At 41.2% G+C, this 16,291-nt stretch overlaps 1 protein-coding gene across 2 annotated transcripts; it reads left to right on the top strand.

The window, feature by feature from the left end:
• Positions 1–548: 548 nt before the first annotated feature.
• MLANA (melan-A) lies at positions 549–13,237 on the top strand. Of its 2 annotated transcripts, XM_049634565.1 has the most exons (5): positions 549–612; positions 1,938–2,039; positions 6,241–6,337; positions 11,564–11,677; positions 12,938–13,237. In XM_049634565.1, exons 2-5 carry the CDS (start codon positions 1,963–1,965, stop codon positions 13,004–13,006), a joined length of 357 nt encoding a protein of 118 aa, XP_049490522.1. In that variant the 5' UTR covers positions 549–612; positions 1,938–1,962; the 3' UTR covers positions 13,007–13,237. The 2 variants fall into 2 exon arrangements, 1 of the variants encoding a protein (XP_049490522.1); XR_007458860.1 differs by lacking the exons at positions 549–612; positions 6,241–6,337; positions 11,564–11,677 and having other exon boundaries at positions 1,953–2,039; positions 12,938–13,218.
• Positions 13,238–16,291: the final 3,054 nt, after the last annotated feature.

A 16,291-nucleotide genomic window follows, 5' to 3' on the forward strand; every position in this document is an offset into this window, starting at 1 on the left:
ATTCAGTGTTTATCTGAAATTCAAATATAATTGGGCATCCTATATTTTATCTAGCAACCTTAAGGGAGACAGACCAACATTTAAAATAAGTGGCTTCCAAGGGGTGCCTGGGTGGCTCAGTCAGTTAAGCGTCTGACTTCAGCTCAGGTCATGATCTCACTATTCACGGGAGTTCTAGCCCCGTGATGGGCTCTGTGCCAACAGCTCAGAGCCTGGAGCCTGCTTCAGATTCTGTGTCTCCCTCTCTCTCTGCCCCTCCCCCACTCGCACTCTGCTTCTCTCTCTCTCTCTCTCTCTCAAAAATAAATAAACATTAAAAAGAAACATGTTAAATAATAAACAAACAAACAAATAAAATAAGTGGCTTCCCTAAAAGGAAATCTTGAGATTGGGGAAAACAGAGGCCACAGTGAGCAATGACTTTTTGAGGAGAGGAATGAAGTCAGTTTCTTTCATGCCAATTAAGCAATCACAGGCAACCCTGTCAGAAATCCAAACTCATGACTAACATGGGACTGGAGATCAGGAAAAGAAATTTAAAAGATTAAGAGCCAGAGAAGTAATCTTCACACACAGGGCAAGCCAGCAGACAGAACAATCCCATCCAGGAAGGTAAGAGCATGGCCTTCTCACCCATTGTTTTTGCCCAAGAGAACAGGTTTTGGGGGATTCTGGTGGGCTCCTTTGCCCTCCTTCGTTGCTTCCCTGATGCTTGGCTGTCAGCGAAATTTCTCCTCAGTGCATGTAAGTCTTCAGCTACTGAGGGCTCATGAAGTTTCTTCCTAGGTCCTGTTTCTAGACTGCCAAAAAGCAAAGAAGAGAGCCAGGTAAAGCAATCATTCAGGCTACATCCTGATTTTGATTCTGTGTGTGTATTCTCTTGTCATTTGAAAGACTGCTTCTCTTGGTTTGAGTGAGATGAGATGAGGTACATTTGTTGTCCCTATACTGTTTGCAGAGGTTTACATAGATTTACAAAAACAATTTAATGCAGAATCAAGTTTTGTATCTGTAATTTTGAGCACAGGGCTCACCCCTACATTATTTACCTGAGATGATCATGAGTTCAACTATAATTTCTTTCCTACAATTGGGAAGGAAAAATTACGCACAAAATGCCCCAGTGTAAGGTGTTCATGTGGTGAATTCCCCCTCTGTTCTCCCACTTCTCTCCTACTATTTTAAGCAGGCTCATTAATATAACTCTATTATCAGACCTTTGAAATTCATAAGAATAAGAGGGAAGAAAAATACATATAATAGCAAGGAGAGAAGAGAAACCACTGTTGGTTTCCAACCAGCACACTTTAATCATGACTTCCATAGTTCATGAGCTTTTGTCTATTTGTTTGTATTATGGCTTAAAATTGTGTATTAAAATATATATCATTATAAGACATATACACAAACAGATTTAAGCCCTATTCCTGAGACTTGAATGAGGGAGAAAGAGGATGCTGTGTTCAGCCACATATTCATGTCATCATAACCATCTATTTGGCCAAAGATTGAAATGAAATTAATACCTTTGGAGAGAACTCCTTTTATTAACCAGTTTTGTGCCAAGGAAAGTAGGGAATAAATAAAAATGAATTTTGTTTCTCTACAAGCTTATGGTATAGAGTCACATTGAAGGCAAATGAAGAGCATTTCCCCCCAGAATAATAACTCAAAGTTTGTTGTTGTTGTTGTTGTTTGCTTTTGTTTGTAGTTTCTTCTTTGAACTTAAGTTTCAGTTGGTAGAAGTGGTTAGAACCTTGAGCAATCTCCACTTGATATCAATGAAAAAAGCAAGTACAAATCCTTTCCCAGAGAGAAACCAGAGGGTCCTGGGTATTATCAATGTCCACCCGGAGAGAATGTCTTTTGGATCTTTATGAAGTGCTGAGTGAGATGCTCTGGATGCATTAAATGATGCCTGTGTGCCCCTACTACAGGTATCCTGCGAACTGTGCCCATAAGATGCCAAAAGAAGAGGCTTACTTCATCCTTGGCTACCCCAAGAAGGGGCACAACCACTCCTACATCACAACTGAAGAGTAAGTTCAAAACTGAACCTAGGGGGGTTTCTAGTTTGCCATTTGCTGACACAGCCTGCTGATTTCTACCAGCACCTGCTTGTCAGTAAATCTCTCTAGTGTTCATTTCTGCAGAGAGTAAAAACCCTGATAATGAGGTGAGGAACCCCCATGATCCTACAAGGGACTCAGTCAAGCTTCTCTGAGGCCAAACAGGCAAGGAAACAGGAATGATAATCAGTTGGATCTTGGCATTTATTTTTCTGTATCCTTGGCTATTAGGTTTTCACTACAGGTTCCCTGGATGGAAAACGTCTGGATGCAAGATGACACTTTCCTCAAACCTTGTTATGTCTAACCCACTCAGGCTCCTAGAGATGGTCTGCAGACAGAACAAAGGCGAGTTGCCAAAGAGCTAGTGAGAATGAAGGGCAAGTATGTGCGACTCCAACTGCAGACTGACTCCAGGGTGAAGATGGTGGTTATAATTCTGCATCATAATTTATCCTAAGGAAAGCTGTTTGATATTATGAATTAATTAAAAATAAGTATTTATATGATTCAGTATTTCTAAGTGCTAAGCAATGCATAATCAGTCCAAGACACTATCCTTGTCTTTGGAAAAATATTACAGTCTTTTGGATAATTAGGTTCAAGAATAATTTTAGCAAACATAAGTGCTGTAACGGGATGACAGTCTCCTGGGACACACTCTACATGTACTAGAGTGGGCAAGATTGGTGGGAGGTCAGTTTACACCCTCTGAGTGGAGACTCCAACAGGAAAAAAATGGTACCAGGTTTTTATTTGGACTACCTCTTAAGTTCAGAAGTTACTGAAAACTTGCTCTCCCTTGGAAAAGAACTATTTAAAAATCTTTATTAGAGTGAACTAGCAGGGGCAAGCAAGATGTAGAATCCATTAAAGGGACTGAGGAAGAATTTAGGCTGGGAGCATTTCCTTAGAAGACTCTAGTGGGATTCTCTAACATTCCTGCATGGTCAGTGGGGAACTGGGATGGGGAGATCTTCTGAAAAAATGTCTGAAGAGCAAAAATACACTCTTTGGGGTATTTGGGGGGTACACATATTAGGTAGGATATTGTTTCAGCTTCTGTATAATGATTTAACAAACTGTATCACTGTGAAACGTCAGGAAAGAGAGGTTGAGGGGTTCTCTCAGTTGAAAGGGCATAAGTAATTTATGGAGGTTTTAAACTGCAGTTTTCCAGTCAGTGCCACTAGAGAGGCTGATTTCATAGGTCTGGGGGTAGGGGCACAGAGTTGGCACTTTAACAAGCATCTCATGTGACTCTGCTGCAGGAGGCATTTGAATGACACTCTAGAGAGCCCTGCCCAGCTGAGTAGTGGATTCTTTTGGTGTGTCTGGCATATCCTGATGTTTTCCACTACTGTATCAGTCACTGGATGTGTGTAAATGCAATGTGACTGTGCATAAAGAAGTGGAACAGAGCTCTGTCTGTGTCAAGATGTCCAAGGGGATGACCACAGACTTGGTGGGTGAAATTAGAGCACAAGCATGCTAAGAATTAAATCATCTGCCTTCAGTCATGAGAACCCACTGAATGCTTCTTGTGAAAGCTTCATTTCAGGAAAGGGTGATATGGCAGGAAAGAATGATATAGAAGGAAAGGCACTGCTTGGATATCTTAGGCCAGTCACTGTGAATGCTGGTTCTTTCACTTACTAGTTGTGCAGCCTTGGGCATTTTACCACCTTAAAATGTTAGGGATATCAGCTGTGACATGAACATCATATCTACTTCGGAGGACTATTGTGAGGATGAAATAAAAGTCTATATGTGGGGTGCTTAGCACAATGCATGGCACAAATCAGTGCTCAATGAATGGCAGAGAAGCCACTAACCTGGTGGTGATGTTGATGAATCTTGGTAGGTCTCAGCTTCATGATCCACAAAATAGGTGGACTGGCCTGCATAATTAGGTCAGAGTTTTTATCCAGCACTGTCATCCATCCTGTTTAGAGATGGACAGAATAGACTTAATGCCTCAGCAGCCTTGAGAAGGAGGTGGTCAGGTAGATGTTACAGGGCTTCTGTCCAGGAGAAGCCTCAGCTATATCTTGATTTACATTCAGATGCTCGATCTCCTATAAATCACCCAGCTCTGCAGAGCCTTTCTTTAGCAAGTCACAGCACTCTCCACTTTGATCATGCTATGATGTAGAAAATCAGGCCGATGCCACCTAATTGACAGTGTTATACAGGGAAAGCACAGCCTCAGTCATTGTTTCCAGGGCCTCTGTGGTAACTAATGCTTCCCATGGGCCACTGGACACAGGGCTCAAAAGGTTGGCTTAGATGCCCAGATTGCATCCTGCTACAATCTTAGTGAAGTTCCATTCTTAGTGAAGCTACAGGTTTGTTCTAGGTTCAGCTCAGACAGTTCTCCCCAGCACTGAGCCTCCTTGTTATATCTTTTAATAACCCATGCCTGGCCAGCTGGGAGGTTCTTATTGAACATCTTTAGAGTCTCTTGACTCCAAAGTCAAGCCAGCTGGCATCTCTGACTTGGCAGCCAAGCAGTCTGGAGAGATAAGGTTGCTTGTCTCAGCATCCCCTGGGCTCTAGTCCCAGCTCAATTCTAAAATATCTTTTCCAGGTCACTTAGGTGAGAACAGAGTAAGCAGTAAGCACTGACCCATCTGGTTCAGTCTTTGGTGATTCTAAACTGGATTCCTGAAGCAAGCAGAGGCCAGATAGCATCTTGTGTAATGGAGTATAAACATGAGACACATATCCTAACAGCTGGGCTAGGCTCTGGCATCCCCATGCAATAGTTACAGTCTTGGGGACCTTTAAATCCAACAAGCCCTACTTCCACCCCTTCAGTCAGAATGTGCCAGCCCTAAGTCCTCAGTGGCTGCTTTAAATACTTTCTCCTCTTCACTATCTTTTCTCTATCCCCAATCAAAACCTGCTCTGTGGAAAGTCGCAGATCCCCTCATTCTCACTAGAGTGTCAATGACCCACAAGAGGTGAAAGTAACAGAATATTAAGCTTTTAGGACAAAGGAAAGATGAATCTTTAAAGATGGTATTTCAGGTCTTCAGTTCCAATTGTAAATGAGTAAAAATAATGATGTTGGGGCTAGCATTATGCCCCAAATCCACATATTTATAAATAGTTACCTTAAAAGAGCATTCAATGGTTCATTCATTTTGCAGATGTGAATTTGTAATCACTCATAATTCATTTGTTCATTTTTTATTAATTTGGCCATCCATCCAACTGTCCACTTAGCCATCCATCCATCCATCCATCCATCCATCCATCTTCAAGAAATATTTTTTTGAAACACCAATGTGCCTGACACTTTCTAGGCACTGAGGAAACAAATTAAAACATAAACCAAAAACCAAAAAACTCCTTTGGGACCTCCTCTCCTAGAAGAGACAGGTAAGCACACTGCTGATTACCACTGCAGGGCTGTGTATAAGAGAAGACAGGATTGGTTGCCATCATCCTGGGAGGGGTGGGTGGTGCTGAATCTTTGAACATGAATTTATTAGTCATGCACAAGGAATAAGGGGGTGAGTTTGGGTCAGAAAAGACACAAACACAAATGAGATAAACTCAGGTTTAAATCCTGGCTCCATCTTGTGCTACCCTCTGTATGACCATCAGCAAGGCACTTCACCTCTAAATCTATTTCCTCATCTGTGAAATGGGGATGATAGGTGATGTCTCCTTTGCAGGATTGTTGTAAGAATTAAATAATCTAGTATATGTACAATGTTCATCATGGCATCCGGCTTAGAGTAGGTCTTGAGTCAATGTTAATTATCAATACTTTTTCTGGACTAATAGTTGGGGAAAATGTTTTAAATAAGTCCTGATGGAAAGAAAAGATAACTCAGTCTCAGTAAATACTTTGTTCATGTAAGGGTCAGTTGCTACTGCACTTCTTGTGTCTGGAACTTGGGTGCTTAGGCCATGCCAGTTAGCCCTATTTCTGTGGGCACACACCTGAGAGACTCCTAAAGAAGTTCCTGTTCCTGGTTACAGATGCTAGAGGCCTGGTGAGCGTTCAGTGTGGTATGGGGTAGGAAACTACTTGGGGGCTGGGAGGTGTTGCTCTGGGCTGGAAAAACTCCTGTGAAGATTGAAGATTGATGCATGTTCATCGCAATCTGGAGCGAGGTTTCTGTACCCAGATGGATTTGTCTATCTCTTGGGCCAGGGCTGCAGGGATTGGAATCCTGACAGTAGTCCTGGGAATTTTGCTGCTCATTGGCTGCTGGTATTGTAGAAGACGAAGTGGATACAGAAGCTTGAGGGTTAGTAAAGTTTCCACTGCTGGAATCCCTCTGGATCCAGGATACCCTTCCCTTTCTTTCTTTGAATTTCTGGGGAATGAGATAACATTCTCATGATCACCTCTAGCTCTTCTCTCTGGTTCTGATGAGTCTTTCTCTATACTTCTTTCAAGTCTTCTTTGCTTCTACCTAGGCATGAACCCCAACCAGAAACTTGGCTCATCTCAGTGATTTGATTCACAGCAAACCTGAGTACTTGGCTGTGTATGTAGCTGAGCACTGATAGTTTGTGTGGTGCAAGGATAGAGGTCCTGATACTCTTGCACAGCAAACAATGGCATGTGAGATCCTCCAGATCTTATCAATCCTTCTGGGAATTCTCACTGGTTCTGTTCTTCAACTTAGTGGCTTGCTCATCTCAGCTTGCTGCCTCGCCTGGGAGTTCCAGGTTCTTCTAACTCTGTTATACCAAGCAATTCAGCATGCCTAGGACCTATACAGCCATAAGTACAATGAGGAAACCATCCACCCCTCAGCAGCACAAAGGACCGCTGGGTTTTTAACAGAGCCCATTGTCGTTTGATGACCAATGTAGTTTTGACAGAATTTTTTCTTCTTTACCCACATGAACAGGAAGCTAACAAATTACACAGCCCAGTCTTGGGGCAGTAGTGTCTTCCACACATAGGAAACATCAATTGAATCTTAAACCATTAGAACTACAGGTCTCACTTAAAAGCCAAGTAGCACTTTAGCTTTAAGCATCCAAAGGCTCTCTCCATAGTGAGCAATGAAATGAAAGGAAAGTTGCAATTTCTCTCTCCCTTCCCCCTTCTTCCTTCTCTCTTTCCTCCTCCACCCTCTCTTTTTCTGTCCCTCCACACTTCTCTCCATTTCTCCCTTTATTATTACACATCTGAAAACTTCTGGGTTGATACATAATGGAAAAAATTATCTTTACAAAAGATGTTGGAATGTCCCGTTCCTCATTCAGCAAACACTTCATTTAGAAGAAAAGGTTCTATGACAGAGAGGACGGTTGTGAGGGTGGGGTTTGGAGCTTGGCAGTTTGAAGAAGGGAAGGGGAAGATAACAGGTATAGCTTTGAATTCTCCTTGCCAGGAAGCTTGGGCAGTCCCATGTGCCCCTTGCCCTAATGCCCATCTTGCCAGAGTGTCCAAATACAAATCATGACATACAGTGCAAGTTTGGGGGCCAACACGGCCACTGAGCAGTAGTAGCCCTCCCGTGTGTTGACATTTAGTGGAAAGAAGGAAGTTTATGAGTCTGAATAAGATCCCAAACCAAGTACCATAGGAAAGCCTTGGCTTAGGAGATTAGGGATGGACCTTGTGTTCATATGACACTTCTCTGTGGCTGTTCACAACAGATTAGGAAGGGACTTTGCTCTCTGCCACAGAATTCCATTTGTGCCTCTAGTACAGAGTTAATATTGCTTTGCAATTGGTTATTTATTTATTTTTGCCTCCTCCACCCTTATCCTTCCTCCATTTATGTCTTGGGACAGAGAATATTTCTTACTCATCTTGGTACCTCCAGTGCCTGGCCCATAGCAGTCACCCAATTGTATGGCATCAGGATTTGGTCTCATTGTCTGTCATTGACTCGCTTGATGACCTTAGATTTTAACTTCTCTGAGCCTCATTTACTGTATTCTACACCTAGGCACATGTGATATAATGTGATATATATCAGTTTTTATTTAATATATATTTTCTTCCATATGTTTATTTAATTCTATATTTGTATATAAAAACACACAATGATTTAAGTCTTTCAAGGAGTAAAAGCTCTACAAATTCAATATGTTGACAACCATTTCCTAACTGGCTTGATGCCACTGGACAAAAATACAATGATTTTTTTCCTTCCTGATTCAACACTCCCATCTTAAACTCAATTAAACCATAACAGAGAGTCTTTAATGTCATAAGCTCAGACACTGTGAACATTTTGCTTAGTAAGGTTTAAGTTCAACCTTACTAGATCAGTGATTTGTAGAGTTTCTGGAATTTTTGTGAGATGGAGCTGTGTTTAAGTTTTCTGGTTCCTGTGGCACCTAAAAAATGTTGTCATTTATTTTTTTTAATGTTTATTTTTATTTTTGAGAGAGAAAGAGAGACAGAGCATGAGTAGGAGAGGGTCAGAGAGAGAGGAAGACACAATCCAAAGCAGACTCCAGGCTCTGAGCTGTCAGCACAGACCCTGATGTGGGGCTCAAACCCATGAGTCATGAGATCATGACCTGAGGTGAAGTCAGACACTTAACCGACTAAGCCACCCAGGTGCCCCCTACTTTTTAAATTAATATTAAAATCTTGTTTTGAGACTTTCATATTTCCTGAAAAGCTGGATTGGGGATCAGTAGTCTAAGAAATTTAGGCAAAATTATGTAAAATAGTGCACGAAATAAATCCTCCCTGCCTCTCTTCAGTGATTCTTCTTTTTTTTTTTTTTTCATTTTGAAACCAAAGGACATAAATGACAATAAATGCAAGCTTCAGGTAGCTAAGTTACTCCACCTTTACCAACCTGCTTTAAGCTTTGAAATGTTTACTTTCCCACTTCCATTGACCATAGAATGGTAGCATGGTTGGTTGGAATTAAGATCTCCTAAAGTGTCTCCATTGACTCACAACTCCCTTTAGCCCTGAAAAACATCTTTTGAAAGAAAAGAGTGCTTTTTGCAGCTTGTTTCTGCAGGAAAATGATTTATAAAGGGATGGAAGTTGTTTTTGTATTTACCAACTTTACCTTTCACTTGAAAGTTTAGGACAAAATGCTTTTTGATTCTTGGATAATTTCTTGGAGAATTTCAAGGCCCCTGCTACAGCTCAGTTGACACTCATGTTTCACTTGTGTTTCTCAATGCTTGATCAGGGGCCCCTGCACTGGGGCTCTTGCTAAAATGCAGATTCTGGGACCCTCTCTGGTGGTGGGACCCAGGAAGCTGCCTTTTAAAAAGATTTATTTTTGAGAGACAGGGAGAGAGGCGGTGGGGGGGGTGGGGTTGGAGAATCCCAAGCAGGTCCCACACTGTCAGTGCAGAGCCCAATGCGGGGCTCGATCCCACGAACCGTGAAATCATGACCTGAGCTGCAATCAAGAGTCTGACACTTAATGGACTGAGCCACCCAGGCATCCCCAGGAAGATGCCTTTTAAATCGAATGCTGAAGTTTCAGTACAAATGCATAGAATTGGCAGTGAACTAGGGGAGTGGATCATGCCCCTATCCTATAGCAGGTGAGAGATTTACAAAGAAGAAAAAGAATAAAAGTGATAATTGAGGTAAAGGGAGAAAAGGCATTAAATACCTTATCTGTGGGCTGCGAGTTGGGGAGGGGAGCAGAAACTTCCTGCATCCTCACATCAAGATTAGGGCCTTTGCGCATATATCCTTCCAGGGGGTAACATCAATAATAATTTCAGACTAGAGTCTAGGAAAACTACTTCTTTACAGTCTGAAGACTGTGTAGTTATCAGCCCAATCCATGTCTGGCCTGATCTCACTGATATTTCAAACACTTCTCCACTTCTCCCTGAGAAACCTGCCTTAATGCCCTCTTCCAACCTAGTAGACCCCAATGATTAGCCACAGTCTGCAGAAAAGGCTGAAGAACTGCTAACATCCTCACAGCCTCCTTGTTCCAGTCCCTCTCAGCCAGTACCACAGAATGCATACTGCTAATGCTCTACTGGCTAGATTTGGCTCACTGGTGTTTGGGACTGTATTAAAAAAAATTTTTAATTAGGTACTAAAATTTAAAAGTAGCATGTTACATAAAAATCTCAATTTCCAGTTTCTTTTAAAAATCAAGAGATCTAGCAAAAACTGGCAGCTATATAGTGGTTGTCCCTTTAGATGAGATACTCTCCCTCCTTTTCTATTGCCCCCACCTGGCCCCTTTCCTCCCCCTTAGCATTACCTGCCTGCTTCCTCTAAGGATCTGAATATAGCTGGGTTGCCTGGGGGCAGGCAATAAAGAGGCGCATTGTCTGCATAGCACTGGTTCTCCATGTGACCCTGGATCATCAGTTTTGACAGTGTCACCTGGGAACTTGTTGGAAATGCGCATTATGGGCCTCACCCTAGTGTCAGAAAGTCTGGATGTGGGTCTGCCAATCTGGGTTTAACAAGCCCTCAGGTAATACTGATGCATGCTAAAATTTGAGAACTGCCACTATGGAGAATTTAACAAAAATAAAAGCAACTAAAACTATGCTTTTTATTATCATAATGTGCCAGTAATTTTAAACTATGTCAGTGATGAAATATTCCACCTCACTATGGTGGACCACTCCTGAAGTCCCCACTTGGGTATGTTTCTCTGTCCTGCACAATTTGTTGTTATTTTATTGTAGGGATGGAGAATATCACCCTGTAAACCTATGCAAAGCACCAAACTAAGCTTTCACCCACCCCTCCCCATGATAACTCAGGGTGCATAATTTATTCCTTGACTAGTCATCATGTTGCAGTTTAACTTGGAAGCTCAGACTACAACCACAGTATTTCTACCACAACATATGTGTTTGTAGCATTTTAAAGATATTTTGCTGTCATTATGGGGAAGGCAGAAATAGTCAGTGTGTCCCTGCTGCCAAGTTTCTCAAAAGTTTTTTTCTCACTGAGATACCTCACTAGCTTTGACCACCTCCACTCAAAATCATTCTCTGAGGTTCATTTTTTAGATTGATTCTTTTTCTCTTTCCCTTCAAGAATATTCATTGACGAACTAATGGGTATCAGGCACTGTACTAAGTGCTTTACCTTTAGTTTTAATTTCTACAACTCTGAGAGGTAGGTGGTATTATCGTCATACTACAGATGCACAAATACTAGAATTCAGACAGGCAAAATGACTACTAGCCTGAAACACACTGCACATAAGTGGCAGAACCAAGATTAAAACCCATTCTCCTTTTTTTTTATAAGTTTATTTATTTATTTTGAGAGGCAGGGTGAGGGGAGAAGTAGAGGAAGAAGGAGAGAAAGAATCCCAAGCAGGCTCAGTGCTGTCAGCACAGAGCCTGACATGGGGCTTCATCTCACAAACTGAGAGATTATGACCTGAGCCCAGATCAAGAATTGGGTGCTCAACCAACTGAGCCACCCAGGCATCCTGATTAAAACCCATTCTTAAAATTTCAACTTCCTTCTCTTTTATTTATTGAACTCAATTATTTTTTTCTCAACCACTGACCTTCACGCATGCACATTTCAGGACAAAAGCATTCACGCTGGCACTCGAAGTACCTTAACAAGGAGATGTCCACGTGAGGGGTTTGGTCACCAGGATAGCAAGCTGCCTTTTCAAGAGAATAATTGTGAACCTGTGGTAGGTTGAGATCCTATATCTTGGTGTTTCTGTATGGCTGTTTTTAACTCAAATGAATAAAATTATTCCAATTTAAAAAGCAAGGACAATATGAATATACATAATGCTCCTGAACTGTACACTTAAAAATGGTTAATTACAATGGTAAAATTTATGTTATATATATATATATACATATATATATATAAACATAAGTAATAACATAATAAACATAACAAAAACATAAATAAACAAAATACATAACAAATAAACAAAAAACACAATAACAAAGATAAAAATGGGGAAGCCCAGAGATTGTCTTAAATCATGTCCTCTTTTACTCAGATTTTTTAGGGTCAGTGATCTTATGTGTATAAGATCCAAAGGAAGAAGTTTGTTCTGTATACAATATCTTTTTTGTTTTATGTTTTTAGTATATTTGCCTTTTTCTGAATATAGATACATCTAGGGGAGAAAAAAAAGCATCTGTTATTAATTGTATAGAGCTGTGCAGTCCAAAAGGGTAGCCACTAGCCACATGTGGCTATGGAGCATTTGTAACAAAGTAGTTTAAATTACAATGTGCTGTAACACATACCAGATTTCAAAGATTTAGTATGAAGAAAAAAATATAAATAATTCATTAATGATTTTTATATCAATTACATGTTGAAATGATATTTTGATATGTGGGATTAAATAATTAAGATTAATTTTACCTGTTCATTCTTATTTTGTAATGTGGATACTAGAAATGTTTAAATCTCATATATGGTATACTCTATTTCTATTGTGTGCACTGGTATAGGTGCAGTATATCATAATGGTGGAGAGAATGGACTCTGGAGCCAAATTGCTGTGAAATTGTGTGACCTTGAACAAGTGACTTAACCTCAGTTTTCCAACCTGTAACATGAAAACACTCTAGAATTCTAAATTTTGAGCATTAAATAAAGGCCTGGCACATTTTTGCTATACTGATGATAGCACTGGCCTTTAGATACACAAGATACACAAGGATGTATCTATGTGGTATAAATGTAATGTATATTAGTGGCTTTAAAAACAGTGTTCAAGAACTCACTAGCTAGGGCTTGGGACTTAAACTGACAAAGGTAATGCAGGTATAAATAAGTTTTTGATATTTTGGGAAGCCTGTGGACACTTACAAGTTTCTGTCCAGAGAAGTAGTATAGTTATGATGCTAACCATTAACTCTACCCTCTCCCAGAACATACGCACTGTTGCCAAGCCTATACTCTCCCTTTCTCATTCTCACAGGTTCCCAATGCTCCACCTGCCTATGAGAAACTCTCTGCAGAACAGTCACCACCACCTTATTCCCCGTGAGAATGCTGAGAGGTGCTGAAATGATTTCCCTTACAATTTTGCTGGAATTTAATATGGACATCTAATATTCTGCTTTGGAATGCTGTAGAAACAGTGTAAATCATCCCTAATAATAAGCTTAGTATTAAATTGTTAGTAGAGCAACTAGTAATACTAATTGGAGAAATTATGAGAAATATTAAAATGGAAAAACTTTCTTAATAAACACTATAATGCCTGATACTATTTGTATAATTTTCTGAGACAGAATTCAAGTGTGTATTCTGGCACCATTAAATTTCTTCTTTGTTGAAATTTGGCTAACAACTAAGAAACTACTATTCTGATTTTTGAAGAAGCAGCCTCTTGGCCAATAAGAACTCTAACAAAATTGCTGCACATGAGTCTGTGGCATGGAGTACTTGCAGAGGATATCTTTATAGGTTTAAGACAAATTTGACCTACCAAATTATAGTCACATTCAGAAAAGTATCAGTAATGTCTCTTTGTGGTCTACAATTCCATGATACTACAATAACATACTGCAGAGATCCTGTATCTTCATACATAGAATCCAGTTCTAATTACATTTCACTTCAAGACTTAATGCTATCATAATTAATGATAAAAAGTTTCTGTTAAACCAGAAGGTGGTGTAAGGATTTAAATAAGATACTGTAGGATTCTGGGAAGATGGCAGCATAGGAGGATGCTGAGCTCACCACGTCCTGCGGGTCACTTAGATTACATCCACACCTGCCTAAATAACCCAGAAAATTTTCTAGCAGAACCCAGAAGACTAGCAGAACGGATTCTCTGGAGCCAAGCATAGATGAGAGGTCCACGGAAGAGGGTAGGAAGGATGGAGAGGCGGTGCACGCTACAGGGACTGGCAGGATGCAGCCGGGGCAGAGGGGTGGCCCGCCGGCAAGGCAGAGCCCCCAAGTCTGGCTTGCAAAAACAGAGGGGCCTGACGGAGTGTGTTCTGACAGCAAGCAGGACTTAACATCTGGAAGGTTATAAGTTAACAGCTCTGCTCGGAGAGCAAGAGAGCTGGAGGACAAAGGGAGGGAGAGTTGTTGAGCCCCTGACGACAGAGGGCAGCTTGGTGGGGAACAAAGGCGCTCACCAGCGCCATCTCCCTTGCCCATCCCCCAGCCAAAATCCCAAAGGGAACAGGTTCCTGCCAGGGAACTGGCTTGCACTGTGCAAACACCAAATGCTGTGATTCTGTGGTTCCATCCCTCCAGCGGGTCTGACTCCCTCCCGGTGCCGCAGGGCCCCTCCTGAAGGGGATCTCCGAAGGATAAGCTAGCTGAGCCTGCCCGTCCCACCCCCGTGCATCTTGCCGATCCACCCCAGCTAATACGCCAGATCCCCAGCACCACAAGCCTGGCAATGTGCAAGTAGCCAAGATGGCCACGCCACCCCACAGTGAATCCCACCCCTAGGAGAGGGGAAGAGAAAGTACACACCAGTCTGACTGTGGCCCCAGCGGTGGGCTGGGGGCAGACATCAGGTCGGACTGCGGCACCCGCCCACCAACCCAAGTTATTCAAGACAGCACAGGGGAAGTGCCCCGCAGTCCCCCACCACTCCAGGGACTATCCAAAATGACGAAACAGAAGAATTCCCCTCAAAAAAACCTCCAGGAAATAACCACAGCTAATGAACTGATCAAAAACGATTTAAAAAATATAACAGAAAGTGAATTTAGAATAATAGTCATAAAATTAATCGCTGGGCTTGAAAACAGTATAGAGGACAGTAGAGAATCTATTGCTACAGATCAAGGGACTAAGGAACAGTCAGGAGGAGCTAAAAAATGCTATTAACGAGCTGCAAAATAAAATGGAGATGACCACAGCCCAGATTAAAGAGGCAGAGGAGAGAATAGGTGAACTAGAAGATAAAGTTATGGAAAAAGAAGAAGCTGAGAAGAAGAGAGATAAAAAAATCCAGGAGTATGAGGGGAAAATTAGAGAACTGAGTGATGCACTAAAGAGAAATAATCTATGCATAATTGGTATTCCAGAGGAGGAAGAGAGATGGAAAGGTGCTGAAGGTGTACTTGAAGAAATCATAGCTGAGAACGTACCTGATCTGGGGAAGGAAAAAGGCATTGAAATCCAAGAGGCACAGAGAACTCCCTTCAGACGTAACTTGAATCGATCATCTGCACGACATATCATAGTGAAACTGGCAAAGTATAAGGATAAAGAGAAAATTCTGAAAGCAGCTAGGGATAAACGTGCTCTAACACATAAAGGGAGACCTATAAGACTCGTGATCGATCTCTCTACTGAAACTTGGCAGGCCAGAAAGGAATGGCAGGAAATCTTCCATGTGATGAAAAGAAAAAATATGAAGCCAAAAATCCTTTATCCAGCAAGTCTGTCATTTAGAATAGAAGGAGAGATAAAGGTCTTCCCAAACAAACAAAAACTGAAGGAATTCGTCACCACTAAACCAGCCCTACAAGAGATCCTAAGGGGGATCCTGTGAGACAAAGTACCAGAGACATGGCTACAAGCATGAAACCTACAGACATCATAATGACTCTAAACACATACCTTTCTATAATAACACTGAACGTAAATGGACTAAATGCGCCAACCAAAAGACATAGGGTATCAGAATGGATAAAAAAACAAGACCCATCTATTTCCTGTCTACAAGAGACTCATTGTAGACCTAAGGACACCTTCAGATTGACAGTGAGGGGATGCAGAACTATTTATCATGCTACTGGAAGTCAAAACAAAGCTGGAGTAGCCATACTTATATCAGACAAACTAGACATTAAATTAAAGGCTGTAACAAGAGATGAAGAAGGGCATTATATAATAATTACAGGGTCTATCCATCAAGAAGAACTAACAATTATAACTGTCTATGCACCGAATACAGAAGCCCCCAAATATAGAAAACAATTACTCACTAACATAAGCAACCTTATTGATAAGAATGTGGTAATTGCAGGGGACTTTAACACCCCACTCACAGCAATGGATATCATCTAGACACACGGTCAATAAAGAAACAAGGACCCTGAATGATACACTGGATCAGATGGACTTGACAGATATATTTAGAACTCTGCATCCCAAAGCAACAGAATATACTTTCTTCTCGAGTGCACATGGAATATTCTCCAAGATAGATCACATACTGGGTCACAAAACAGCCCTTCATAACTATACAAGAATGGAGATCATACCATGCATACTTTCAGACCACAATGCGATGAAGCTTGAAATCAACCACAGGAAAAAGTCTGGAAAACCTCCAAAAGCGTGGAGGTTA

The sequence above is a fragment of the Panthera uncia genome, chromosome D4 (genome assembly GCF_023721935.1).
Source record: "Panthera uncia isolate 11264 chromosome D4, Puncia_PCG_1.0, whole genome shotgun sequence".
Classification (NCBI taxonomy): domain Eukaryota; kingdom Metazoa; phylum Chordata; class Mammalia; order Carnivora; family Felidae; genus Panthera; species Panthera uncia.

Coding starts and splice junctions, on each gene's coding strand:
- MLANA (XM_049634565.1), top strand. CDS start 1,963: ATGCCAAAAGAAGAGGCTTACTTCATCCTTGGCTACCCCAAGAAGGGG. Junction 2,040..6,240: donor TCCTACATCACAACTGAAGA/GTAAGTTCAAAA, acceptor CTCTTGGGCCAG/GGCTGCAGGGATTGGAATCC. Junction 6,338..11,563: donor GTGGATACAGAAGCTTGAGG/GTTAGTAAAGTT, acceptor TGCACATTTCAG/GACAAAAGCATTCACGCTGG.